The following is a 27604-nucleotide window of genomic DNA, read 5'->3' as shown; positions in this document are numbered from 1 at the left end:
CTTGCATTAAACACGGTTCTGCCTCTGAGAAGGCGTAATAAAAAATGTAGTCTTCCAAACCTGTGTACCCTTCTTATGGTACTATCGGTGCCGACGCTTGCTCACCGAGCGGCGGCGTGACACCGACCGGTTTGCTTTGGTTTCTTTCTGCCCAGGTGTTGACAGCGACTTCGTAGATCGAATATTATTTCGCCAATTCGTTACCGAGTGCGACATTAACTTGTATCTGAAACTAGCTGCTCCTCATACTTGCCACAATTACTGCACAGTACATTCTCTAGCGTTGTCATCCGTGCATATATCGCTTGTTTTCTTGAAGGCGAAACTGTTCGGGAAATCCCCGTTGCTTATCGGGCCTTGGAGAACGAAATTGGTTGCAAGAACTAAAGGACAGTGCCTGGCATGATGTGGGTGACCCCAATGCAGAGAGGAGACCTGAGGTAAAGTGAACCCCAATATCTACAAACGTTTGAAATTTGATCAACTCACAAGGTTTGTTTCGTACAAATGTTGATCTATTTTGTAGGGTGGCTTTGTCGGCCTCAAGAACCTTGGTGCAACCTGCTACCTAAACAGCTTTCTCCAGGTCTGTGCTTTGAGATGATGTTGAAACAGTTATGTTTCTGCCTTGATGTGCTGTTCCTTCAGTTTACGGTCATTTACAGCGCATTAATTTTCGCATTTCGGAAAACGGCAGCTTGAGATATTGTGGTTGAAAACTTTGACAGAGAAAAACAAGATCCAGCTCTCCTTCCCGTCTATATTGTGTTTGTTAATTCTGCTGGTGCAGTTTTTCGGTATTCGCACAGGTAATTGAAGCGTTTGCAAGCACCTCCTAAAGTGATCTTTATGTTCTTCAGTGTTTAAAAAAAAAGTGTGCAAACAGCGACATTGCTTTTCTTAGTAAACACATACTAAACCTGCCCAAGCTCTCCTATTTTAAGGGGTGGTTATTCCTACTCCAACATGCATGAGGACTTGATTTCATGTTTGGGGAAAACAGAGTAGTTGGCGATGGGACATAACCGCACGTGGCAGTTGGCTTAGGGATAATCTAATTAATCCAACGAACATTTAAGCCAAGGAAAGCATAGGGGACATGATTTGTTGTTTTTAACTGCAGTGGAGTAAATCTCACGTAAGCTGATATGAATTAAAGTGAATGAAGAAACACCCTTTCTGTTGGTGGGGCCCGAACCCACAACATTTGAATTGCGTGGCCAATGCTCTACCGATTGAGCTATGACGGAGGATGTTCACGTGCCCACTTTGTTGGGTATTTATTTGTTTCTAATCCCTGGGAGTGTTAGTCGTTGCCACTCGTAAGCCAAGGCAGCAAGTGTGAAACACTTTTTTTCCAGGGGTAATGAAACTGAAAAACAATTAAAACAAGGAATGCATAGGAGACATTATTTCTGGTTTCTTAACTGTATTGTAATGATTCTCAATTAAAAGAAAGGAATTAAAGTCGACGAAAAATCACCCTTTCTGTTGGCGGGATCTGAACCGACAACCTTCGAATTAAGTGTCCGATGCTCTACCATTTAAGCTACAACAGAGGGTGCTCCCCCATCCACTTTTTTATAGGGTACTTATGCGTGCTTAACACCCGGGAGTGTTGGTCAGCGCCACCCGTACGTAGCCCAGGTGGCAAGTGGTGCTGACTCGTAATTCGAAGGTTGTGGGTTCAGATCCCACCGACGGAAAGGGTGATTTCTTGTCCACTTTAATTACTTTCAATTTAAGTAAGAATCATTACAATACAGTTAAGAAACCACAAATAATGTCCCTTATGCTTTCCTTGGCTTAATTGTCTGTCGATCTCATTATTTATGTATAATGCAGAAAAACAAGCCCCATGGACAATTCCCCTACTTTCGTATTTTTGCCAGGGGGCGTCATGTGGCATGTGACGGACGCCCTCTGGCAAAAGGATGGAAAAGGAGGGACACAACGCATGTGCTATAAGTGTTGTGACTTTTCAAGATGCCAATAACCTACAGGAAGCTGTCTATACCATAATTCTGAACAGTAGCGCAAAGCACACGGACAGCGACAGATCAAGACGGGACACAGTGCTATGTCTCGATAGCGCTGTGTCCCGTCTTGATCTTCTTTGCGCTACTGTTCAGAATTATGCACTACCAACTAGCCCATCAGTCTGTCCTTTTGTTTTGTTTATGCCAGTTCACTGATTTGTGAGAAAGTGCCCACTTTCCCTTAAAAGTGTCGTATTCAGTAATGTGAGCTTAGTATTCCTATCAGAATTGGCAGTGATATGTATGGTTATAAAATTGCCTAATTAATTCAAGTGCCTTTAGACAATGTTTACAATTAAGTTCAGCATTAGAGGATGCGTTGCTGTGTCAAGACATTTTACATCATTGTGCTTTCAAAAGAAAGGAAGCGGGAGATTCTGTATATGTTTCCAAGATCTGATGACACTGTACAAAAATGTGAGCTTCTCATTTGATGAGCGCTTCGGCTCCTTACTCGAATTACCGATTTTTGGTCTCAATTAATTCAAGTTCTACAGGCAAATATAGTTGCTAGACTGATCTCTATGAATTCCTAGCCGAGAGGCCAGTGGAACGCTGAGGAGTTTCTAAATACCAATCAGAGAATGATCGAAAAGCCGATGGAGTATCTGTGAAATGGCCTCTCGATATGCTTAGGAGTTTGCAAAGAGACAGTTTCGACATTCAGATCATGCGGGGACCATTGTGTCTTAAAAACGCTACACTTCTCCTGTGTACACTGCGAAATGACTTGAATGAATGCCATATGCTCTTCTACATGAAGGAGTAGACAGGGTACTGTTGGAGTGACTTCACACATGTTGGCTTCTATAGAACGAAAGAAGGAGAATGGATCAAAGGCTTGTTTCTTTGTTAGACACAACCCAATGTAGCCAAGAAATGCATAGGAGGCAATATTTGCAGATTTTAACTTTAGTGTAATACTAATTATGACATAAATCATCTGATGCTCTACCAATTCAGCTCAATTGGTGGAGCATCGGATGCATTATCCGAAGGTTGTAGGCTCGACCCCTGCCAACAGCAAGTTATTCTTTTCATCCACTTTAATTCTTTTCCACTTATACCACAATACTGTTAAAATCTCCTATGTCTCCTATGCCTTCTTTGCCTTCATAAGATTGACTTTTATGCGTTATAGGCACTGGTTGTGGAGCATACAAATAAGTGTTAGCAGTATGCACAGCTTGGAGGTCCCTGTCAAACACACATTGTGTGACACCACCTCTGGAAATACACTGTGCAGCATGAAAATATGGTTGACAAACAAAAGAAGTACCAAAAAAACAGTACTTGCTCTCTCATTCTCTTATGCTGCTAGATAGCAGATCGTGATACCATAGGACATGTCTCGATGACTATAACTGAACATTGCCCGTCGTTATGTTTGAATGAAAAAGCTTGTGTTCTTGCCCCATGCAGACATTAAAGCTTGTGAAATATATCTTGCACAGGTGTTATACCACAACCCTGCGTTTCGACATTCGCTGTACCAATGGGATCCTCAGGACGATCCACAGGAGTGTTTCAAGCAAGTAATTTCGAGTGGTAGGTACTAGCATTGATGTACGACATACCAACAAATTCACCGCATTATCGATAAATAGTTGCAGCATCCGTAATGAGACTATCCATTCTAGCAGAGTACATTCATATGTCCAGAATTTTTATAGTCCAGGAGGAGCATGGTTACCCAATTTTATTACCATTACTGCAGTTATGAATATTGTCAACAATGTTTCTGCTTCTTTTTTTCTTAACACCAGCTCCAAGCTGTGTATAGAAAAAGCCACAGGCATAAACACATTGTTTCATTTCTGATTAAATTTGGCATATTGGTTCTGTGAATATGTATGAGTTGGAGGAAGGTTGTTAAAGTGAAATTGTCTTTTGTAGTGTCATAGAATTGTCACATAGATTGCTATCTTTCATTTGATTAATGTTATCTGACCTGTCTTGTATGAGCACTGAGTAGTTTTAATTTGGAACATACAAACTTAACGACGAAGATAAAAAACGGCCCGAAAAAAGATTTCATGGTTATAACAATGCTCTGACTGTATCCAACTTTTTAAACAGAAGGTTGTGTGGCTTTCACACCATTCTGCATCATGTTAGGTTGGCTAGTGCATCTATAAGTTTTGCCAATATATTACTCGTACTCTCTCCCTTATTTATAAAAGTGCCCCTCAATACTGGCTTCCTGCAGAGCAACTGAAACACTTGAAATTGTACTTGGCATGCAGCTTACCTTTGTCAGTGATGTTCAGTTTTGAATTAATGCGATAGATGTTTTCTATGGGCTTCCTTTCTTTAGTACATAAACTGATGTGCCAGTGTCAAGGATGATTCTACAGTGTGCTCCAATAAAAGTTTGGTTGCGTACATGGCAGCAGGGTGCCTTTGTGACATAAAGTAAGAGGTGTGTTCGTGTTTTCATATAATTCGTGACTGTCATATGCACAACGGGTCTTACTGTGCCACTGTCCTTGTGCTTTTGCAGAAAAAAAAGAGCTCACTGTTCCCAGTGCCACTGGTCCCTGTGCGACATACAGGCCGTCATCAGTCACTGGACATCTGCAACTCTTGTTCGCACAGCTTCAGTTCAGTAAAAGAAGGTCAGACATTGATTCACTGTCATCGTTTAGGTAACACGTGTGATTGCTAATCAGACATTTAGTTGAAAGTTAGCGCTGTGTATGCACCCTCTTATTCTCAGTCCCTGTTGTGTTGTGTTGCTCTATGTAAATTAAGGGAAGAAGATTACTTCTAAGGGCTCGTTTTTCTTTGTTAAACACAATATTGTCTGTTATTGTCTGTTAGTTCTCATTAATACCGTCTAAATTATGAGTGTTGTATAACTTTGTTAAATTTCTGCTCTGATTATGTCTCTTTGCACTTGCACAGAGTTTGCAACTGTCAGTTGTAGCATGCTTTGAGAACTTCAGTGCCATACATTTCATCTGTTGTCACTGTTCTTCAGTGTTGTCAGGAATACTGAGGTATTTGACTTTGCGCAGGTACATAGACCCTGAGCCATTCATCACCTGTCTCGGCCTGAGCACAACCCAACAGCAGGTAATAAGGAGCACGGGCATTTGTACAAAACTCTTAGCAACTGCAAAATGTGCAAATTTTTGCACATTTTTGGGCATGATGTGCTTCCCCAATCCACATTGTGTGTGGTTGGCATTTTGACCACATGAACCAAAGATTTCTAGATGCTGAAATGGCTCCAGCCACAGTTTTTAGACTGACCCAACATTGTGGGACCCATTTGGTCCTTTCCTCAGGGGTTGACTGCATCGGTTGTGGAAACCACTTCATTTCCTTGAACCAAAGAATGTTTGTTTTCTCATAAACCTTTGTTGTACATCTCTCCTGGTTGTGTGGTTCATAGTTAAGTTGCAGCACTTTTTGTTGAAACACCTTGGAAAAGAACTACTTAGAAATAGTCTTCAGAAATTCAGTTTTCAGAAAGAGGTCAGCATCAGAGTCCAGTATAGTAGTAAAGTTGAGAATGCATCCCAGGGATTTGGAATTTGTAGTTAAAAACTACTTCTTGAGATCAGCGCTTGAGATTGAAGAAGAGGCAATTGACTGAAGAAGAGAGAAGCAGTTAAAACTATTGTTACATGCATTATCCTGTAATGTTATTAAATGTACACTTGTACTCTTTCATGTAAAATTGGTTTGATTAATCTCAAAAACCAGTTATGGTTCGTGTTGTTAAGAATGTGTTTTTACAACTTTTTTCATACAGGAGTTTTTAACAGTTAGCTATGACTTGTCTGTGCCAAGTCTAAAACTGCCAAAACTTTTATTCATATAAAGGACGCAAATTGACATCATGACACAGTGTGCTTTCTAGTACTGCTAAAAAACAGTGAAGGTACTATTAAAAAAGGACAATTAAAAGCTGATAACTGCCTTAAGTCAGGGTTCTTAAGGTTTAGCAATAACCTGGACAAGAGAGTGAAAATGCTAAAGCCTTGTAATGTTTTCCCGATTTCTGTCACTTTATTTTTTTAAAACTTACTGCAGTGGATGTGCCACCCGCTGGCTTTATTCTGTGCATGCATGGAAAAACCACCTCTAAAAGAATGACATCAAAGACACTATGACGACAATTCATATTGCCTGCTCAGGCAAATTTCAAACGAAGAGCTGTGTGGTACAGCTGCAATGAAAAGGATCCATAGATGAGCATTAAATAGAAAAATGCGCTGGCTTTGTTGGTGAATCGACCTTCTTCAGTGTCGATAAAATTCGTTCCTATAATGAGAAGAGGCTTGGCAAGCTAGAAAAGATTCAAAACTGCAGGATGGGCAGCAACACTGCCTTGAAGTTTCCGCATCAGCTCTCTATGATGTCATGGATTTTCATGGCAGTCACTCTCAAGAGGTGTGACAATTGCAAGAGCAGCGTCAACTATATTCCAGCTTCAGCTTTCATTCTGTACGTTCTCTTGCACTGTTTACCCTTAAAAGATTAGTTAACCATGCGCCAACTTAAGTCCCTTCCCCTATTTTCTTTCTCAGGATGCGCAAGAATTCAGCAAGCTGCTGATGTGCCTACTGGAAAAGCACTTGTCCTCACAGCGGCAGCTCAGTGCACGCACCATTGTACAGGAACAGTATGCAGGAGAATACGACTATGTCACCAAGTGCGTGCCATTATACATGTCTTGGCATGAGCATGTTCTGGGACTGATTGCGGAGCTCTTCTCCTTTGAGCTGTTCTGAGTGCCATTTATTGACCAGGGCTATTGATTGAGCAAGGCTACTGACTGAGCAGGGCTATTGACCTGACCATGCAGCCATAGTGCGTCGGTCATGAGGCCTCTACATTTGAAACAAACTGCTTCTCAGTTAAGTTCCCATGTACTCCAGCAGTGATCAGTTGTGAATCAGATATGTAAAATATTCTTTTTTGTAGTAACTAAATGAAATGGTACATTAACTTCATAAGGGTGATCACTGCAGATTACAAAGTCTACTACTATGCCACCTGTAACTGCTCTTTCTAGCTTATTTTTAACCTGTCAGGGCATACTAGGCATTAAACAGCATTACTAATAGGTAGTAACCCTGTGCAAAAGCTACACTGCACCAGCTCTGTGCTGGTGCAAATAAAGAAGGCATTAACACCATGTGGTTCATGCTTGGCCGTCTTTCAGCTGAAGCTGCCTTGTTTAAGCAGCTTTTTGCGAAGTGCTGTACCAAGTACACTTGAAAGAACATGCTTGTCATGTTTAGTTGAAGTGAGCTCGGTGATCATTAAGCATCTCCTTTCCCAGTTTGTTGGTCTAGATTCAAGGTAATACTTGTACTTCTTGTGCTCGCAGCTCACTTCTTGGTCATTCCCTTAATGCTCTGCTGTCTTGTAGATGAATGAACCGAAATAGTAGTCACAAGTAGCAATGCCATTTTACTGCTACCTCACTGTGTTTCTCCATGCCTCTCTTAACGGTGGCAGTCATGATAGCTCTGGCAAACATGCAAGTCTTAAGTTCCTTAATTAACTTAAACAAGTGGATATAGTGTATAAGTAGCATTTTCCTGCCCATGCCAGCATTTTGGAAAATGAAAGTGCACTTTACTTAACTACTTTGCAAGTTTACAAGCACGATCATCTTACAAGAAGGTTTGTAAGGTCTAATGTAATGCAATGGCATAGGCTGCAGTGTTTCTTTTGGCAAATTTGTTTGTTAATCTGCCACAGTAGCACTGTATACTGGTAGCGTTTAACTATTTAGAAAAGGTCATTGGCTCGTTGCTTTAGTGTAGCTACATATAAAAGGCAGCGTGAGACTTAAACTGCTGCTCTACTTTCGTTCCATTTTTTTCTTTTTGTTGCTTGCACCTTCAGATTCTTTTCATATGCGTGAGACTCCGCTTGTGTTCCTGCAGGTGCCTTGAATGCAGCACAGAATCCTTATGCCCTTCCAAGTTTTACGAGTTGGACCTCAACATCAAGGGCCTTAGGCATTTGGAAGAGGCTCTCAATCAGTTCCTCAGGGCAAGTATACCTCAACATGGTCAGGCACTCTGACCTATCACAGGGACAATGCCTTCTAGTGACATTTTCATGGACTTAAGTTGCAGCAGTTGCATTCTGGTAATGTTAACGGGTACCTTACGGGATCCAAAACACTGAATTTAGGAGCTTGATCTATGCATTACATGTTATACCTGTGCCACACGGGCATCAGGAATGACATCCAGTCAGACCTTAAGTTCTTGTATGGAATATTTTTTTGAGCACAGCTCTTAGGCGCTCGTTCCTGCAGCGTTGCCGTCGCCATCGCTGGCATAAAAAATGAAATGAGAAAAAAAATACCGAAGACCGAATGGGATTTGAACCCGAGCCCTCTGTGTTGCAGTCGAGTATTCTATCACAGAGCCATGCTGTTGCTTGAAACTCATTTGCAAAAAGACTCTCTGCAGGCGTCATGTTGGGCAAGGAATTGCGTTCACCTATGTAATATAGCTTGGCAGAAGAGTAAAACAACAACAAGTCATCGCACATGCTAATCGTGCAATGAGTTTGTGGTTTAATGCTTCCCACCCACTGCAAAGTGCTCAGCCATAATTTATAGTCATCAGCCACATGCAGCATCAACAAAGTGCACATAATACCTTACAGATGTGTAGCGGGTACCTCACTTAACCGTAGAAAGAATAATAATAGTGTAGTGGGTCCTGTCCTACTTCACAAAAGTTATTATCTATGGTGTAGTTGATACCTTGCAAAAGGCCAAAACTTCAAACACAGTTTGCCTTGCCCCACAAAGCTTCACTCAGAATTTTCATTAGGCAGTATCGTAATTGTCGATGAATTTTTTTTCAGCAAAGAAGCCACACATATAAACTAGAGCTGTGCGAATAGCAAAATTTTGGGTGCGAAGCGAATTCGAATAATAAAGATTGAGGGCGAATCGAATCGAATAATTTCGAATAATTTTCGAATATTTCTCAAACATTTTTCGAATAATTCGAAGTGAAATTACAGAAAAAGTTGCAGAAAATCCCTAAGTATGTTCTTGTGAGATCGCAACATGAAAGTGTTTCTTTTCGCTCGGTTGATGAAGCGCTGGTGGGGTCTTTCTTATCAAGAGTGAGGCAATGTAGAGGCTGAATTGTATTTATATACATGATCTGGTGCAACCAAAGTGTTGCCAACAACACTTTACACGTGATAGGCAGAGATGCCATTTCCTCAGCCTCTCCTCCTCTTTCAACTGCTGTGGAAACCCAACTGATGTGGCGGACAAGGGTGTGCTCCCTTCAAGTCCGTAGTTCCAAATCTGCCTCGTAGACGTCGATATATAAGAACATCTGAAATTTTGGATGCTAAAAAGCTTCGGCGTCCGATTTTTCGCACTACCCGCCCAAATTTCAGGTCCAAAACAGCATTAATTGAGCCCCCAACTCTGCCACATCTTTCATCTCCATATTGGAACCAGCTGCCTTTCAAGGCAGCTTTGCCGCAATACGGGGATGTGATGAGGTGAAGCATATTGAAAATTTAGGGACCACTTCCAAACGGACGTTGACTGTCTCTTGGCTAAGTTCGACCGTAACGGACCTTGAAAGGCAGCTTTCCGCAATACGCGGGTGTGAGGAGGTGAAGCATATTGAAGATCTAGGGACCACTTCTAATCGGACGTTGAATTATGCCAGACAACCAGAGCGACGCTCTCACACATGTTATGGGAGTGCCCTGTCACAGCAGCTCAGATGGCAGTAGCTCCGGATGCTCTCGCGTCGAAGTGGGCAGCCGCACTGCGCAGCTCCAACTTCAAGACACAAGAATGGGCAGTCCAGCGGGCCCGCGAGGCGGCGTTGAGGCAAGGCCTCGAAGTCCCCTCATGGGAGACCTGAGCCCGGGTTATTAAACATCGCCGGACTTTCAATAAAGTTGTTTCCATCCATCCATGACTGTCTCTTGCCTAAGTTCGACCGTAACGGAGATTGAAAGGCAGCTTTGCCGCAATACGGAGGTGTGAGGAGGTGAAGCATGTTGAAAATCTAGGGACCACTTCCAATCAGACGTTGACTGTCTCTTGCCTAAGTTCGACCGTAACGGAGATTGAAAGGCAGCTTTGCCGCAATACGGGGGTGTGATGAGGTGAAGCATATTGAAAATCTGAAGGGGTCACTTTCAACCGGACGTTGACTGCATTTGTCTTTGGGAAGTTCGAATAGTAAAATTTCAGTGCGAATCGAATCGAATAGCAAACACTATTCGAAAAATATTCGAAATTTCGAATATTCGCACACCCCTAATATAAACTTGATGGCATTTGACCAGATGATGTCAATAACAGTGACTTCTGAAGTGATCAACTTCTGATCTTCATTCAAGGCTACAGTGACTTCTGAACAGTGACTTCTGAAGTGATCTTCATTCAAGGCTACTGGAATGTAGAAATAAGTGTGCTATGGTGCCATTGGTCTGAGCTTGTTGCTGTCTTTTGGAACATTGCAACCAACCATAGCAACTTTGGCCATTGCGGACAGGCTGCCTCCTATGTCTGGGTGACCTGGGAGGTTCCATGTTCGGGCTGCCCTCGCGGACTTTTCGCATGTGCAGGTGTAGATTGGCAGCAAGAACAATGGCTTGGTAGCTTTTGGGTGTCGCTGCGTTACAGTTGAAAAATCCTTTTCTTAATTTTATGAACTACCCAATCTAACAAAATAATTCAAGCATTGTCATCGCTTTGTTAAATTGAGTTTCAACTGTATCAGTGTTTGTTTACATATTGAAGTTCATCTGTACACATTTATGGCACTGCAATTGCCCTCTTCATAGTGATGAAAATTGCTCATTGTAATGGCAGTGTCTCATTTTTCTTGCGGACACATTCAGGAGGAGAAACTGGAAGGGAGCAACCAGTACAGCTGTGGAGTGTGTGGAGGCATGCGCAATGCAGTGCGCTGTATTCGGTTGCGCCGCCTGCCACCCGTGCTCAATCTACAGCTGCTGCGCTTTGGCTTTGATCGGCAGGCTGGCTGCCGCAAAATCAACACTGCACTGCAGTTCACCGAGACCCTGGACCTGAGTGCACACCTACGAAAACCACGTACGTGCCATTAAGAAGGAGACTCTAAAATGGCTGAGACTGGTGAAGTTTCCTTTCAAGGCTTCTCTTTCGTTGATATTGCGGTAATATGTAGATAATTAAAGGTGATCCTGAACCACTTTTCCAAGTAATCATCGAACGACCTCAGTATTGGAGTTTATTGCCTCACGAGTCAATTTGCGCGAGAATGCAGGCGAACCAGTTCTCCAATATCAAGCTTGAGGGCAGCACGATAAAAGGGCATAAGCGGTCCGTCATGTGGCTTTTTTCATATTTCGCGGGCTTTCCTTGCAATTCAGAAAAAAGCACGTAAGCCATATCGTACAGGAAACTATTGAATTAGTGATTTCTGAAGGTGTTCTACAACTCTGCATTCATTCCTTGGTTCTTCAGTCAATAATTAAAAAGTTGGGTAATGAAACGTAATTAATGAGTAAGTTAGTGGAAAATAAAGAATAGCCTGAGTGCTATTCTTTAAAAAAACACAGAAGTGCTTTGACAGCCCTGAGCTGCCATGCTTTAATGTCATATAGACTTGTGCTGTAGTCACATCCTTAAAAAAAAAGGCCTAAAATCTAGGCTTGTGCGAATATTCGAGCACTACGAATATTACGGTATTGGAATTCGCTTCGAAACGAATTTAAGTTCTAGGAAATTTTGAAGTATTTGAAATGAACGAATAAACATATATAAGCCGCATGTGACCCCCCTTGTAAAGGTGGTTTCACTGCAGTGAAGATGTGCTCTACCGTGAATACGCCTTTCCAGGAGAAATGCGCACTGCCGCGAAGCTTCACTTCAAGGTAAAATGAACATACAGTAAAATCTCGTTAATTCAAAGTGCCTGGTACTGTGAAAAATCTAATTAAGCGGGTTTTCAAATTAACCAAACATACAAAAAGCGGGATGCAAGGAACTTTGAATTACTGGAAGTAATCAGAGGTGGTCGTTTGCTGTGCCTGCTAGTTTGCGGCTACAAAAGTTATGTTTTCCAGCAATACCTGGCCCCAATTTTGCCGCTAAACCGGGGAAACGGCGGGCCTCGCTGCTGCCAGCGCAAGAAAAAAAAAAGGAAAAAAAGAACGGTCACGTGGTCAACTGAAATGCGTGCCTGCGGAAAAGAAGACTTGCTTCGCTGCAACACAGTGGGGACACGCGGGCGGCATGTCACCTGCTCCTCGTAGCGTCAGCGCGCCATGATGCAACCATTCGCCCATTCTTTCTGGTAAAATAAAGAATTTAATAATGACCAGATTGACGGAATTAGTGATGTGTTCTGGGTGGAAAAGATGATCATTGAAGTTTTCAAACTAAGTTTTTGAAGTAGGCGTTGCAGGCAAGTACTCCACCAGCAGTGCAAACGAGCAAATTGCCGGAACAACCGCCAGTCGGAGGTTCGGATACATCGCTAATTCCGTCAGACCGCCCTTTATTAATTTCTCTATTTTCCAAGAAAGAATAGGTAAATCATGACGCGCTGACGTTGAGAGAAGCATGCGTCATGCTGCCCGCCTGTCACCGCTGTGTTGCAGTGAAGCACGTCTTCTTTTCCGCAGGCGCACATTTCAGCTGACCACGAGACCTTTTTTTTTTCTTGCGCTGGCAGCGGTGAGGCTGGGATTCTTCACTTGTCACCCATTAGTATCGCTACATTGCATTGTCCTGTGGCTCCGAAGGGCCATCATTTTTGCGGATTTGAGCCTAAATCGGGATCGGGAATTGGCACATGGCACCCAAAGTTTTCGAATTAACCGGGCTGGTACTGACCGCCACTTCAAATTATCCACTCACACTTACATTGCAAACTACGGGGCCGCAGAAATCCTTCTAATTATGCGGGATTTCGCAACAACCGAGTTAGAATTAATGAGGTTTTACTGTATTACCCTCACATCGATTCATCATTTTTTAAGTTTAAAAGCTTGTTAACCGGCTTATATGCTCTAAGGATAGTAAATTTTAAAACGTAACGTATTTTACAGGTTATCACTTGCATTCTACCGAAAGTCAAATCCTGTTACTATTCAAAGTTGCTTCCACTTCCCTTTGAACCAAAAAGAATGACATTGCACGTGCCTTGTTTCAACTTTAAAAAATGCTGTGCAGGTTGGTTGGGTCATGACAAATATGCTCATTTTTCTTTATAATATGTGATATAGTATACTATTCGAATTCACTTCGAAATTATTCAACCAAATCACTATTTGCTTCGAATTCGCTGCGAGCCTAAAATTTACTATTCGCACAATCCTAGTTTTCCCGCATATAACTAGGGCTCCGTGTTTTTGGGGTTTATTTTTCCTGAAATTCGGAGGGGGGGGGGGGTTGTTTTTTGAAGTTTACTTTTTGGGAGAAAATTCGGCGGGGGGGGGGGGGGGGGGGGGGGGGGGTTTCATTGGAGTTTATTTCTCGTAAATCTCCAATTCTCTGAAATTCGATGTTTAATTTTGCGTTATAAGTTGTTGCAATGTCTTCTTATTAATTTTATCCTGTTAATAAGGCTGTTGATGTACACTGCTGTTAACTCGCCATTGTGTACTTTTGGGGGGAGCAGGAGCTAGTCGAGCTGCTTCTCAGCTTTTTCTCCCAGCCTCCTTCATCTTCTTGATGAAAATTAAAGGACCTGTTATTGTTATTATTCTCAATACTCAGAAATCCTAAATGGAATGATATTTGAACACGAAAACATGTGAACACACTAAGTGTATTTTAGATGTCTGGAAGGTTTGAACGTGCAAACACATACATGCAAGCACAAATACTTGAGTGCTAAAGACCTACGTTTGTTCATATTACAACCTTAAAGCTTGTTGTAATAGACGCAGGCATATTTTATGAGGTTGCTGCCGCTGATGGAGGTGCGCTGCTTTCAATTGGTGATTGTCAGCTTTGAAAATGCCCCTTGAATGTTGAAAATGCCCTTTTAAAATCGGAGCTTATCGGATAAGTTCAAATTGTCAAAAATTTTACCGGCGAGTGTTTATTAGATTTTTTTGAATTTATTGAAAAACACGGAGCCCTACATATAACCTTTCTGGCCTTCGGTCCCAGCAAGGAATCTACAGACACCTGCAGTGTTCCTGCTTGATACATTGTGAACTTCTGAGCAGATACATCAATCAGTTTGGCATTGCAAACTGGTGCAAGGCCATCCAGGTGTTCGAAAAATGTTTGGCTTGGGTATAGGCACAAAAGAAATGCCAGACTTCTTGAAGCATTAAACTGATGAATGAATACTTCTGTGGTAGATCTGTACGCAGTTCGTGTTTTATTATTAGAAGCACTTTTTCCTGATTTTAACCACATATTCACGTTGTACATTTGCCGGCTACTGCGTGTTTTTTTCTCCCCCCTTCCCCAGTCCTGTGACAAATGTATTAACCACTATATTGTGGCTATAGAACTGACTGCAGTAAAAGCGTAAAGCCCAGCTAAGACTGACATGTTTTTGTGTGAGGATGGTATACCTAGGAATCGTGTTGGAAACCACGTATATCAGCATTGCTGTAGAACTATTTCCTTGGACATGCAGCGGGGAGCATGGTCTACACTTTGATGGCAGTGCTCATTCATCAAGGTTCTAGCGCCAACTCTGGCCACTATGTGGCCCACATCAAGGATCGAACTTCTGGCTCATGGTACCTCTTTAACGACGATGGCGTCTGCAAAATGCGTGGGCGCCATCTACAGCTCAACACGGACGAGGAAAACCCAACACGTGCACAAAGTGCTGGCTCAGGTAAGTGAGTCATAGTAGCTGAAAAATGACCTTTGTTGTCGAATGCATGCGCTAAATTAAGGATCATTACGTAGCCTTGACTCGAAGAGATGCAAAAACAGTCTTACGTTGGCATTTACAGATGATGCAAGTGAGCCACCCAAGCGACTGGCCAAGGGAACTCACGACTCTACGGGGGCTTATATGTTGGTCTACCAAAAGAGCGGTCACACAAATTGTGAGTATCGGCAGGGTCTGCAGCTCTTGCCATTGTTTATAGATTAAAAGGAAACGAGGTATTGCTGTGGATTAGTGTTACAATCGATTTCGGTACAATACAAGTTCACTCATGTGTACTTTCTATTTTAAGGTAAAGCCTTATCCATTCATGACTCTCTAGTGTCTCGTCAAGTACCAAGTAAGATAATTGGTTTTTTTTATATATTTATGCCTCTGTAACCTCATTAAAATGCACAGATGTCATCACAAACAGTAAAAAAAGATCTGTCAGTAAAAAAAATGGGATGATGGTAGAATATGTGCTGTTATAATTGTCACAAAAGGAATAAAATACGAATGTTCTCTATATGCAAGAAACCATTTGGAAAGTGCAAGATTGCCGTGAAGAAGTACGAGTCAAAACCAAAACATTACATTTGCTTATGATTATTTAAGCTTGTCAACTTGTCATGAAGGGGTCTAACTTGCATAAGGGCCTTTATTTAAAGCATGGCAAGCCTACCTGGATGAAGATTAGTTATTGTGGTCAATTTTGTTTATTTATTCTGGACAACCAGTGACCCTGTGCCTTTACCTGCAAATGTTTGCGTGTCTTTAATGGCAGTAGACCCACTGTGGCGGCTTAGTATGTAAGGTACTGCACTGCTAAGCTCGATAGTGTGGGTTTGATTCCTGACTTCGTCAGCCACATTTTGATGGGGGCGAAATGCAAAAAAAACTTGTGTGCTTATGGTACATTCGTGTGTTTCTTTCAAAGCACTTCGGAGGGTCTGAAAAATTTATGTAAAATAGCAACTAAGTATTAATACTAGAGCTGTGTGAATAGCAAACTTTTGGGTGCAAAGCGAATTCGAATATTGAAGTGTGAGTGCGAATCGAATCGAATATTTTTTGAATATTTCTAGAATATTTCTAGAATATTTCTCGAATACTTCGAAGCAAAATTGCAGGAAAAAAGTTCGAGAGGATTCCTAAGCATATTCTTATGAGATAGCAACATGAAAGTGTTTCTTTTCGCTAGGTTGATGAAGCGCTGCCGGGGTGGTGTTTCATAGTTGTCTTATCAAGAATGGGGCAGTGCAGAGGCCGAATTGTATTTGTGTACATGATTTGGTGCAACCAAAGTGTTGCCGACAACACTTTACACGTGATAGGCAAAGATGCCATTTCCTCAGCCTCTCCTCCTCTTTCAACTTTTGTGGAAGCCCAACTGATGTGGCGGACAAGGGTGGGCTCCCTTCAAGTCCGGAGTTCCAAATCTGCCTCGCAGACGTCGATATATAAGATCATCTGAAATTTTGGATGCTAAAAAGCTTCGGCTTTTGATTTTTCAGACTTCCTGCCCAAATTTCAGGTCCAAAATAGCATTAATTGAGCCCCCACCTCTGCTACATCTTTCATCTCCATGTTGGAACCAGCGTTTTCTTGAGTTGATACATTTGCGACCGTAGCGGAGATTGAAAGGCAGCTTTGCCGCAATACGAGAGTGTAATGAGGTGAACCATATTGAAAATCTGAAGGGGTCACTTTCAATTGGACGTTGACTGTATTTGTTTCTGGGAAGCTCGAATAGTAAAATTTCAGTGCAAATCGAATCGAATAGCAAACACTATTCGAAAAGTATTCGAAATGTCGAATATTCGCGCACCCCTAATTAATACTATAATAAGCGGGTCCATACATGACAAGGAAGGAGGAACATGACTTGCATACTGGCTTGTTCTCGTTGTAAAGTTTTAAATATGTTGAATTGACCACTTTTAAACACAGTGAGAGTGCTTTAAACAGATCACCCAAATGTGTCATTAGATTTATGTGCATATTAAACGACCCCAGGTGGTCAAAATTAGTCCTGAGTACCCCACTACAGCACACCTCATAATCCTATTGTGGTGTTGACACGTGAAACATTGAAATTTATTACTAGTAGCAAAACTTCTGCCCTATGCACATTGTGCAGCATTCCCGCCAGACCAGGACCCATTCTGGGCTTATGCGTTGCCCAAGATTGTGCAAGAAGCCTTGGACACTGACAACGCCGTATTTGAGCAGTGGGTGGCTGAAATGGATGCCATGCGAGTGAGTACTGATGCCAACTTCCAAACCTTTACACGGCAGCTCAACTTTGCCAATGTACTCATTGGAGTCAGTAGTGGAGATGTAAACAGCGTGCAAAAAAATGTCTAAATGGGCCTTCCCATCGCATGCTTTCCCCCTACATTCAGGCGGTCATCTTAAGCTCCCTGCTCTGAGGTGCGTTTGCGCATCCTTTCATAGCCTCAAGTCATTGCCGTAAAAATGTTTTCAACAACAAGCAAATGTGGAAGGAACGGAAGCTCCTCTGGAAACATACTGCATAGCAAGAAATAAGTTGAGATGAAGAAGGACGGCTGTTTTAAGGGCTGGGATCACAAGAAAAAGAAATCCGCAGTTTGCCGGAATTGCGAAGCAATTAACGCGATAGGGTCCCACTAGACTAGCAGCTTTAGGGGCGATGTGCTTCCACTTTGTGCTGGCAAATTGTGGGATTATGTCGAGAGGCCTCCGGCATTAAGCTGCAGCATGTCTCACATGCAGCTGCACATTGTTCCTGCTTGCGGACACGCATGCGAGCGTGCTTTTTCTTCAGTGTGACTAGTGTTTTGCTGATGCTCTTTGGCTGCCGTTACGATGACGTGCGAGTCATGTGGAATGAAGCACATAATCATGGTTGCCCGTTTAGTTTGCAGTGGCCATAAGATAGGCTGATGGTGTTCTGCTTTCTCTCGTCCTTTCGCTTTGTGACCATTGCCAACAATTTCTCTTGCAGGCAGACAAGGTGTCTGCTGGCCGAGCTCAGCAGAAGGAGGTGCGCTCCCTTTATGAGCAGCTGCCCGTCATTGAAGGTGCCTTTGCCCTTTTATTTCATCAGCCATCAGCATTCAATACTGGTAGTCAGAGAGTGTACTTTTGTGTCGCTTATGTTTTTCAAGCCTTAGACATTGCATACAGAGCCATAGTGCAAGGTTGGGCTAGAATGGTGCAGCATGTGGTTGAAGCTTGGATTAATAATTTCGTTAGAACATTTCGTGCCATTACCGATGTTTCTTCCTCTTGTTTTGTGCTCTAAGGAAAGCTGTAGTGCTCAAGTCTGCTTCTTTTGTTGTCGCGAAGCTGAATGGGTAAGGAAGATGACAATCTAAATTTAGCTATACTTTGCATCACTTCACTACAGGGGAGCCTGTGGACTGGATTACCACTGACTGGCTAATAAAGTGGCTAGCCCAGGACAAGGAGCCAGTGCCACCTGTGGACAACTCTGCCGTTCTGTGCACACATTCTCTGTGAGCAGCTTATTCAATAGCAGGGTTTCCTTTTTCTGTTGGCATGCTGCTGAAGGCTTTGTGCTGATATACAACCACACTTCCAAGATTTTTTTGCTGACAGCTACAATGCTTTGTTTTCCGTAGTACAAGCTGGACAGTGTCATTAAAAGGTAGTAGGCTCTAGAGCATGGATGCGCTTTAGTGCATACAGCACTCATTGCTCCAACTAGGCTGCCATTTCAAACTCTGCTTACTTTGATTCTAATGCATTATGGTGTGAATACATATGCCTACATATCCAAAAAAGATTCAGTTGACAGTGTAGTGCTCTGTAATTTCCCCTTGTTTTCCATATGTTGTGGGCTACTCTCCTCCATGTCAACACGTCCGGTCCAGCAGAGCATCTTGCTGAAAACAGCACTGGTGCGATTCCCGTTATCTGTTGCACTCGTCTCAGTCAGTGCTAAGTATCCTGTACGCTGTTTTTGGACTGGTTGCTCTTGCATTGAAACATGACTCAATGTCGCTCAGGTGTCTTCTCGTACTTTGAAGCGGCATTTCTTGCAAGTGTTCCTTGCACAGAGCAAGAAACACTGCTAAGAGGCTCTGCTATCTCTAGCAGCTGGATGTACTAGTACCACTAGAACTCGGATCCTTGAATTACTCATATGCTGCCGCATGCCGGTGTGATGTGGTGGCTGAAAAGAGACGGTCATCTCACCATCATTGTGTACATTTTATTGCTTCAGTGACGTTCAAACGAGCTTGTTTTTTACACCACCATATCTGTCATGGTCATCCATGAGCAAGTAAATGTCACTCCCATGTCTTTTCCCCATATTTTCTTCATATGATGTTACTGCACTGTATGCTTGCCAATGATGAGTATGCACTGCTATTGATTTGTTATCTGAGTGCTTCCATCTGGTCTGGTTTTGCACAGGCTGGACCCTCAGCACGTAAGCAAGGTGAAGTGCATCAGCAGTCGAGCTGTAAGTCAAGTTCATGTGCAAGGCATGCTTCTTTATTGGACTGCTTATTGTGACACCGTGATGTTTCTTGCAGGCCGACCTTATCTACCAGAAGTATGGTGGTGGCCCACGGCTAAGGTGAGGAAGTCGATAAAATTTAGAATAAATTTGTTTTGTTGGCTGCATATGCAAGCATTCAGGCGAGGGAGCCATTCATTTCAGTGTCTTTCGGCAGGCAAACATTGCTTTGACTGATGAGAGTTCTTGTGCATTGCCTTACTAAAAGCTAGGGGTGGGCGAATAGTAAATTTAAAGTTCGAAGTGAATATTGATTTTGTCGAATAATTTCTAATCGAATAGTTCAAATGGTATATATCACATAATATAAAGAAAAATGAGCATTTTTGTCATGACCCAACTAACTTGAACAATATTTCGAAGAATTGTGGCTAGGCATATGTCAATGTCACTTTTTTGGTTCGAAGTGGAAGCAGATTTGAACAGTGGAAGGATTTGAATAATAATAGGGCGCAAGTTATAAGCTTTTAAATATGTTACTTTTTAAGATTTTTTATACTTAGCGCATATATACCCGCATCAGACTCTTTTAAGCTTACATTTAACCTTCAAGTGTGGCTTCACGGCAGTGCGGATTTCCCCTGGATAGGGTGTTTAACGACATAGCAGCAGCACGCTGCAGTGAAACCACCTTTTCAGGCAGGTCACATCCGGTCAATTATACGTCTATTTGTTAATTTCGAATACTTCAAAATTTTGAATAATTCAAATTTGTGTCAAAGCGAATTCGTATACTGAAATATCCGTTCGAATATTCCAAGTGCTCGAATATTCACCCATCCCTAAAAGCCAAATAAAACTATAACCGCGGTTCTGTGTACGCGGAAATTCGATTGAGCTTACTTTTGATTTCTTTTGCTCTTTTGTCTAAGCCATTGGCTCAAGTGCCTGAACATCTCAGTGACACTTACCTAGTGGACCAAGGTTGAGCTTACAGTGTGTGACAACTGTAGTTGTACTGGAAAGAAAGGTTGAGTAATGAAGGCAGCCATCATTTACCTTTCAGGGAAGCGCTTTGTGCAAGCTGTGTGGTGCAGCAGTGCCGCTACCTTAGGGCCCACACTAGGGTGCAGGATGATCAGCGAAACATCTCGAGGCTCCTCAAGTTCAAGCCCAGCAGGTTAGCACACTTCATTTTCTTTTGTGGCTGCAGGAGTGTGCCTGGAAGCAATTAATCCTTCTACAATAAGGTGTATGTTTCTGTATGAGCCGCCTGTGGGTTCTGCCTAAATGGTTGCTACTTCCTTGCTTGGAATGTAACAGGCTGCAGGAAAGAAGTGCACTAACAGGGCAGCGTTTTCTTTATTCTCACAGTCATTCTTCACTTATAGCAAGGATTCAATGCTGTGCACTATTGCTCGATGCAAGCGGTGCCTCATGTGATGGTAATTTCCTTTAGAATCAACTTTCTGGTAATATGGTACATGGTTTACAGAAAACACTGACTAGAAGATGTTTGTGAAATAAACGAAGAATGAAAGGTTCTCCTACTTTTCGAATGTGTGGCAAAGAAATGCGCGTTGACTATTGCAGGTTGCAAAGTCCTAGCTAATCTGTAGTGCTGTAAAATGTGCCCTGGGAGTGACTACGGCAAGAGTAAAGACAATGAAAAACTTGCAGCACAGAGTCCTCCATGTGGGTGGGCAAGCAGTCGCTGCTCTGGTGGCGCAAGTTGGCCATGGCACAGGTGGCATCTCCCTCCCAGGAGACAAACGGCAATGACACAGGTCAGCAGGGCTGTTGTGTTGAATGCCTTTTGTAGCTATTGGTTCCACTCACTACAACTATTTTTTATGTGAATGGGTCATTTAATGTACATTACCAACCATTTTCCTCAGTCACATTGGGGCAGAGTATCAGACTGAAACTGTTCTAAAACTTGTGCTTTGCAGTCTTCACTAACATAAAAGATTCAGTTACACAATGTTCACTTTTAGCCTCCTTCGAGAGCGCCATATATAACTCCACGTAATGCCATGTTCCCAAAGATTCGCTCTTGGCACAACTGTTTCATTATGCTCTTCTTGAATATTTCTTTCTTGCTGTCCTAAGCTACATTATTTAGAGTACTTACCTATGTATATAATACCATTTATTGCTCAGTGATATAAAAGATATCATGAAATCTTGTTGGGGGGTATTGGTGAGCACCATATGGTTGTTGGCAGGCTTTACCCAAACACGCTTGCTGTGATTCGTGCGACATTAGCAAATACTAATTGTCAAAAGCTGTTACGGCTAGTTTGGCGAAGAAGGTGAACGAGATTAGAAAGACATTGTTGCAGTGCCTCTCTCTTTTAGACAAACTAAATAAAGCTTGTCATTGTAAATTCAGAGAGAAGGTTTACTCTCGCTTCACTATTTCTTGTAGCAGTAGTGCTCGAGATAAACTGTATGGATGCTGTCATTGGAAGCAGGCTTGCGACTGCTGCTATCTTGCAGGTCCCATTGAAGATGACCCTGAGACAACACTGCCACCAGTGTCAGCTGCCACCTTCAGCTTCAATGAGGACATCTGCTGCCCTCATGGTACGGCAGTGTTTATGTTGAACCTTATGTTAAGAGGAAGCTTTAGCTCGGAGCTCTTTATCTTCTTTATTCAAATGCAGTCGATATATTTTATGTATCGAATTATCTATATATTAGATATTTGATATATTATTATTAGATTCAGATTTGAGACATACAGATTCGACTGCACTCATAAAATAGGGGGGGGGGGGGGGGGCTGCAGTTGCTCTTTATCGCAAAGATATAGAGATGTAAGTGTGATACTTGAAATCCTACCTGCACCGTCCTACCTTTTAAATTAATAAATACAGTACGTGTTACTAAATAAACAGTTGCTAGTTGTGCTTTGTCTGTTAAACTGTTTGCCTGTCTGTGTTCTTTGTGTTGTGCTCTTTCACCAGGCAATAAATCCAGCTCTTCACTTGTTCAGAGGAAAGAACGTCTTTTGAAATCACAATTAACATCACGCATGCTATCATGATACATCAGCTATGCCTTGCCATTATCACTGCTGTTTTCGTTGCTCCAAGCACTTTTTAAAAGGTTGCTAGACTTTACCTTGTGCCAAGCTATGATCGAAGCCCTGAAAGCTTCCAATTTTTTGTGTGCAGGGGGCCTGAATCCCAACAAGAACATACGGCGTCTCGTAGGCATGGATGTGTGGACTCTGCTCAAGGGGCATTTCCCCTCTGCACCCCAGTTTCCAGAGTCGACAGAAGATTGCCAACAGTGCCTGGTCAGTGGTCTACAGGAGGAAAAATTTTCTTCCTGGGAACATTGAAAATTGTTTTGTCATTGTTTGCTGTGTCAGCCTAGCTTGTACTTATATATGCAAATGTCAAGTGCCTCAGTATCTTGCATTGATAAATGCATGGTAATAAAGCACTATCGCGACAAACATGCGTACGAAATTTTCAAAGCATTTTGCATCGAAAGAAAATCTGACATATGCGTCAGTGTTGTCTCATTATCGCTAGTGAGCAAGGAAATCGCATATCCTGAACACAGTCAAAGTTGATTGTGAGCTTTGGTTTGATTCGTGGAAATTTCATTGGGGCATTCTTCTCCCCTCTCTTGCAATCACCCTTTCAAAAAAACTATATATTTCTGCTGTGAAATGATTAACTGTGGTTCATAGTCAGTGTTTCGTTTGTCTCAGTCTGTTTGTCCCGTGCTTGTGCTGTTAACCAGTTCTAGTATGCACCAACCAGCCCAAGTTAACACACTATTGTGATCTTGTGGCAGGCTCACCAGATGGAGGACAGCGCAGCGCAAGTGGCACAGAAGCAACAGGCAGCTCAGGAGCGGCAGCAGTTTGCCGACCTTGTGCAAGAGCGCAACCGGCCCGATCTCAGTGAAAGTGCAGCCCGTCTGCTGGCACGCCATTTCCTCAGCCAATGGAAGCTTTTTCTCAGGTCAGACCACATCACGAAATAGCGATCTGGGAAAGAAATAAAATACATAAGGCATTCACACATGCACACAAAGTAAGAGTGACTTGACAGGTACAATGAAAACAGTAGATACTGCCAGTACACTTTATTACAGATGAAAACAAAATTAAGTGCCATTACTTTCATTTTTATTCATATAGAAAACAGAGGTATCCAGCAGCAACCATTTTCATACTAGCAATAAACATATATCCCTGTAAGTACTGGCAGAATAGAAAACGCAAATGGAAACGTCCTCAGAGAAACAGAACAGATCCTGAAGCCTATGTCTTCGTGGGCTGTAAGCGCAATGCTGCAACAGGAGACATGTCATGGTTGCCGTAGTTTGGACACCACCTGTTATCAACCTGTTACCTGCACGCACCACCTGTGTTCAGTGAAGAAAATGCATTTAGCATGGGATGTGTCGTGCTTCTGGCTGTGCAGGTATCCCCTGGTGAAGGAGCGGCCCACAAACATAGTTAACACCGACTTGCTCTGTCCACATGGTCTTCTTTTGCACCTGCCTCAAGATGAAGACAGGTATGTAGAGAACATAGTACACATTGTTGTGGAAGGCTACAAAGCTGGATTTAAATAAGCACTCGAGGTTAATCAGTGCTTCTTAGTGCAACAAAGGTATACGTGGCTTCTGTGTAAATGACCAAGCATGCCACTTCTGAAATGTTTCGAACAGGACGTTGCCTCCATGAACATATTTTGAGTATCACTTTTGATTTTGAATTCTTGGTTCATGGAATAAGTGAAATACAGCTTGTATGTTTGAACAGAGCTATGTAGATGAAGTGTAAAAGCCAAACAGTAAAGCTCAAAAGTTACGTTGATCCATGGCACTACATACAACCTCTGCCCGTAAAGTTCCGAGGCTGAGTCCATTAAAAAAAAATGCATTTAACATTGAAATCATTTCTGCAGTACCCGTTCGAAATAGTCTCTCTTGCAGTCTATACACAGCTTCCAACGCTCCTTTAGGCCTTGGAAACAGTTGGAAAACGCTTCTTTTGGCAGGGCTGTCAGCTCCTTTGTCATAGTGTCTTGAATGGCCTCCATGCTCCCCATCCAGCAACCTTTTAGGGCTCTCTTCACACGAGGAAACAGGAAAAAATCGCATGGGGAGAGGTCAGGCGAGTATAGCGGATGGGGAAGTACAGCAACGCTGCGCTTGGCGAAAAATTTTGTCACGCTGAGAGCAGTGTGGGGCCTTGCATTATCGGGGAGAAGGCTTCATTGTCCAGATGCCCACGAGTCAGGGCAATGGTGTCGCAGTGCATCACGCATGGGTACGCATGGGTGCATGGGTATGCGGATATAAAACTCCTGATTCACCGTCTGCCCTTGTGGGACGAACTCGTGGTGTATGACACCTCTGGAATCGACAAAAGCTATCAGCATCGTCTTTGTTTTGGTCTTCTGTTGCTGCACCTTTGTCGACGCCGGAGAGTTTGTGGACCGCCATTTGGCGCTCTGCCTCTGTCTGAGGATCGTATTGAAAACACCATGTTTTGTCTTCAGCAGTGATGCTGTCAACGAATGCAGCATCCTTCTCTGCCTTGGAGAGCAAATCAGCGCTCACTGATGCCCGCGTGTCCTTCTATTTCTGTGTGAGGGAGTACAGCACAATTCTAGCATTCAGCTTTCGTTTCCCCAAGTTCTCGCGCAAAATTTGGTGGCATGTTGTCTTACTAATGTCGAGAGCATCCTATAGCATTCAGTCTGTAATGGTGCGATCTTGCTGTACGATCTCCCTGATCCGAGCCACGTTGTTTTACTTCCCTGAAGTTGCAGTGCGTCCCTGCCTTGTGTCGTCTTCCACCAACGTTCCCCCTGAAACGAACCTCTTGTGCCACTCGAAGACTTGCACCCGCAATAATGTCTCGTTGCCATAAGCGTCACGAAGGAGCTCATACGTCTGTGTTGCTGTCTTGCCAAGCTTCTTGCAGAATTTTATGTTTACACACTGTTCGAGGTGGACGTCCATCTCTGCACACTCACTGACAGTAGAATGTGCAGACGACTAGTGACAACGTATTTTTCTACGTGTAGTGCGATCTAGTAGCGGCCACAGCAATTAACATAAAATAGCTCAGGTTAGCCCGAAACGATAGCGCTACACATATGCACCAAGATTTGTTTTGGATAGGGGTATACGAATAGTGAAATATCATGTCGAATCGAATTTGAATCGAATTTGAATCGAATTCGAATCGAATAGTGCCCAAAAATATTGAATATGGAATCGGATTTCGAATACTATACTTACACGAAACGTGTACCGCCAGTTACGGCAAGACAAAGTAAAAAATCAGGGATGCTACGACGTGCTGACTGCTTTATTACACGCTTGTTCGGGAGGTTTTTTTTTTTTTCAGCTTTTATGAGCGCGCAAGAACGTTGATAGAAGGGCCGTCATTCCAGTCAGCAGCGCCGCTCCAAACGGCTAACAGAGGGGTGTATGGTAGCTAGTTTTCCCCTATGGTCGCGCGATACGGCTCATCTGACAATGGTAATGTTTGCTTCATCGCCATGGGCGCTCCGGGCCCAAAAATCGTCAGGCACCCACTTATGACAGCCTCTTAACTACATGCCGGAGCCATGAGATGGGGGTTTATGAACGAGCGGTGCGGTGCGGCAGTGGCGACTACACAGCGTGAACAAATTTTCACATGTGAAGCCAATCACTAAATGTTTCGTGTGCCTAAGTTGGGACGTTTTATGGCACTTGGGGCATGCACTACGGAACTATGCTAGAAGTCGGTGCCTTTGTTTAGGAAGCGAAGTTGTGAAGGGCTTGACAGTTTTCTCATGTGTCTTTTTATGTACGGAAATGACATAATCTCCTTTAAAATAAATATGCGCTTGCTTTTGAACCAGAATATCGGTGAAAATTTAATGAAAGGCCTACTGGAACGACTTCAGTGTTAATCTTAGCCACCCCACCCTAACAAAGTTGCACCTTAGGAATTTGTCGTGTGTTAGGTATTCGTCCTGTCGAATTATTCGAAACTTTGAGTACTAGCTATTCGAACCTCGACTAGGTATTATTCTATTCCAATTCGAAACTTGAGTATTCGCACACCCCTAGTTTTGGGGAATCATTTCTAGAGAAGAAAATAATCAGTCTCGAAACTTTATGGACAAAGGTTCTAGTTAGAAGGGCAGTAATATAACTGTGGTAGAGGGCAGGTAGATGATACCATAGCTGAGGTTAAGGGGAAGCGGTGTCATTGGGCTAAAGAACAAATAATTTTGAGGTTTTTAGAGTAAAAAAGTGGGTACCAGAGTGTGGGAAATGAGGTCAAAGGTAACGTAAAATCAGATGTAGCCCTGGTTTCGGGAGATTTACAGCTGTGCATAGCTAACCCTTTGAGACGCTATGTACACAATTGTGTACACCACTTGTTTCTGCTAGTTGTATCAGCTAGTGACTAACGAAGAGCGAGATACATTGAGCTTTGGATGAATTGAACCTCCTGCATGATAAATTTGTCTTCATTTAACTTCATTTTGCAGTGTACTGTTGCATACGATCACTTTGCTAAAGGCACCACCATGTTCGACGAATCGTTTGACATGCCACTTCCCGTGAGCCACGTCAAAAGTCTAATTTTTCTTCGCTCAAAATGGACATAACCGAAAACGAATGTGCACCGTATTTATAGCCTGAGGTCTGAGTATTTATGCAAAAACAGCACATTAATGATGTCAGAATATTTCATTTCAATTTAACTAGAATTCATTACTATAACACACATAAATCAACGTATTATGACACTGTTTTTGTGGCAATAGAATATTGAGTGCCTTGAAATAATGTCGCAACGATTTGACGCACTTACAGGCAGTTCTTCCCTAGGTGGGGTCCGAAAGGGCTAAGGGGAGATGTCATGCAGTGATGTTTAAATAGCCAACTGATGATGGTAACGAAGGCAGTCGTGTGAGCCTTTATTACCACATTGGAAAGTGGCTACACCAGTCGCCCATGTTTTTTTGCAGAGCTGTTGCCATCTGGCCACAGGAGTGGGAATCACTTGTTAAACTATTCCCAGTGGACCTGTGCATTACTGTATCACCAGGAGCAGAGGAGGGCAAGCTGATTACTGAACCAGGCAAGTCCCCCTTTTTTTTTTATGAACGTGCAGCCATAATCCTTTAGAAGCTCTCACTTGAGTGAATATGGGATCAATTGAGATAATGTGTTGG

The 27604-nt window shown here is 42.7% G+C and overlaps 1 protein-coding gene across 1 annotated transcript in view; it reads left to right on the top strand.

Annotated features, from left to right (window-relative positions):
- Nucleotides 1-27604, top strand: part of LOC119389437 (ubiquitin carboxyl-terminal hydrolase 48) — a 43455-nt gene that overhangs the window by 597 nt on the left and 15254 nt on the right. Inside the window, exons 2-23 of the mRNA XM_037656690.2 lie at nucleotides 320-440; nucleotides 527-586; nucleotides 3494-3587; nucleotides 4543-4657; nucleotides 5060-5117; nucleotides 6581-6705; nucleotides 7952-8060; nucleotides 10914-11127; nucleotides 14660-14866; nucleotides 14988-15083; nucleotides 17046-17164; nucleotides 17895-17970; nucleotides 18300-18408; nucleotides 19334-19382; nucleotides 19456-19499; nucleotides 20446-20559; nucleotides 21060-21166; nucleotides 21882-21968; nucleotides 22562-22686; nucleotides 23196-23365; nucleotides 23831-23926; nucleotides 27398-27510. Of these exons, the coding sequence (XP_037512618.1) occupies nucleotides 320-440; nucleotides 527-586; nucleotides 3494-3587; nucleotides 4543-4657; nucleotides 5060-5117; nucleotides 6581-6705; nucleotides 7952-8060; nucleotides 10914-11127; nucleotides 14660-14866; nucleotides 14988-15083; nucleotides 17046-17164; nucleotides 17895-17970; nucleotides 18300-18408; nucleotides 19334-19382; nucleotides 19456-19499; nucleotides 20446-20559; nucleotides 21060-21166; nucleotides 21882-21968; nucleotides 22562-22686; nucleotides 23196-23365; nucleotides 23831-23926; nucleotides 27398-27510 (2408 nt within the window). The remainder of the gene's footprint in view (nucleotides 1-319; nucleotides 441-526; nucleotides 587-3493; nucleotides 3588-4542; nucleotides 4658-5059; nucleotides 5118-6580; nucleotides 6706-7951; nucleotides 8061-10913; nucleotides 11128-14659; nucleotides 14867-14987; nucleotides 15084-17045; nucleotides 17165-17894; nucleotides 17971-18299; nucleotides 18409-19333; nucleotides 19383-19455; nucleotides 19500-20445; nucleotides 20560-21059; nucleotides 21167-21881; nucleotides 21969-22561; nucleotides 22687-23195; nucleotides 23366-23830; nucleotides 23927-27397; nucleotides 27511-27604) is intronic.

Source organism: Rhipicephalus sanguineus, chromosome 4 (genome assembly GCF_013339695.2).
Source record: "Rhipicephalus sanguineus isolate Rsan-2018 chromosome 4, BIME_Rsan_1.4, whole genome shotgun sequence".
NCBI lineage: Eukaryota > Metazoa > Arthropoda > Arachnida > Ixodida > Ixodidae > Rhipicephalus > Rhipicephalus sanguineus.
The sequence above is the reverse complement of the archived record's forward strand: the minus strand, read 5'-3'. Positions and strand labels throughout refer to the sequence as shown.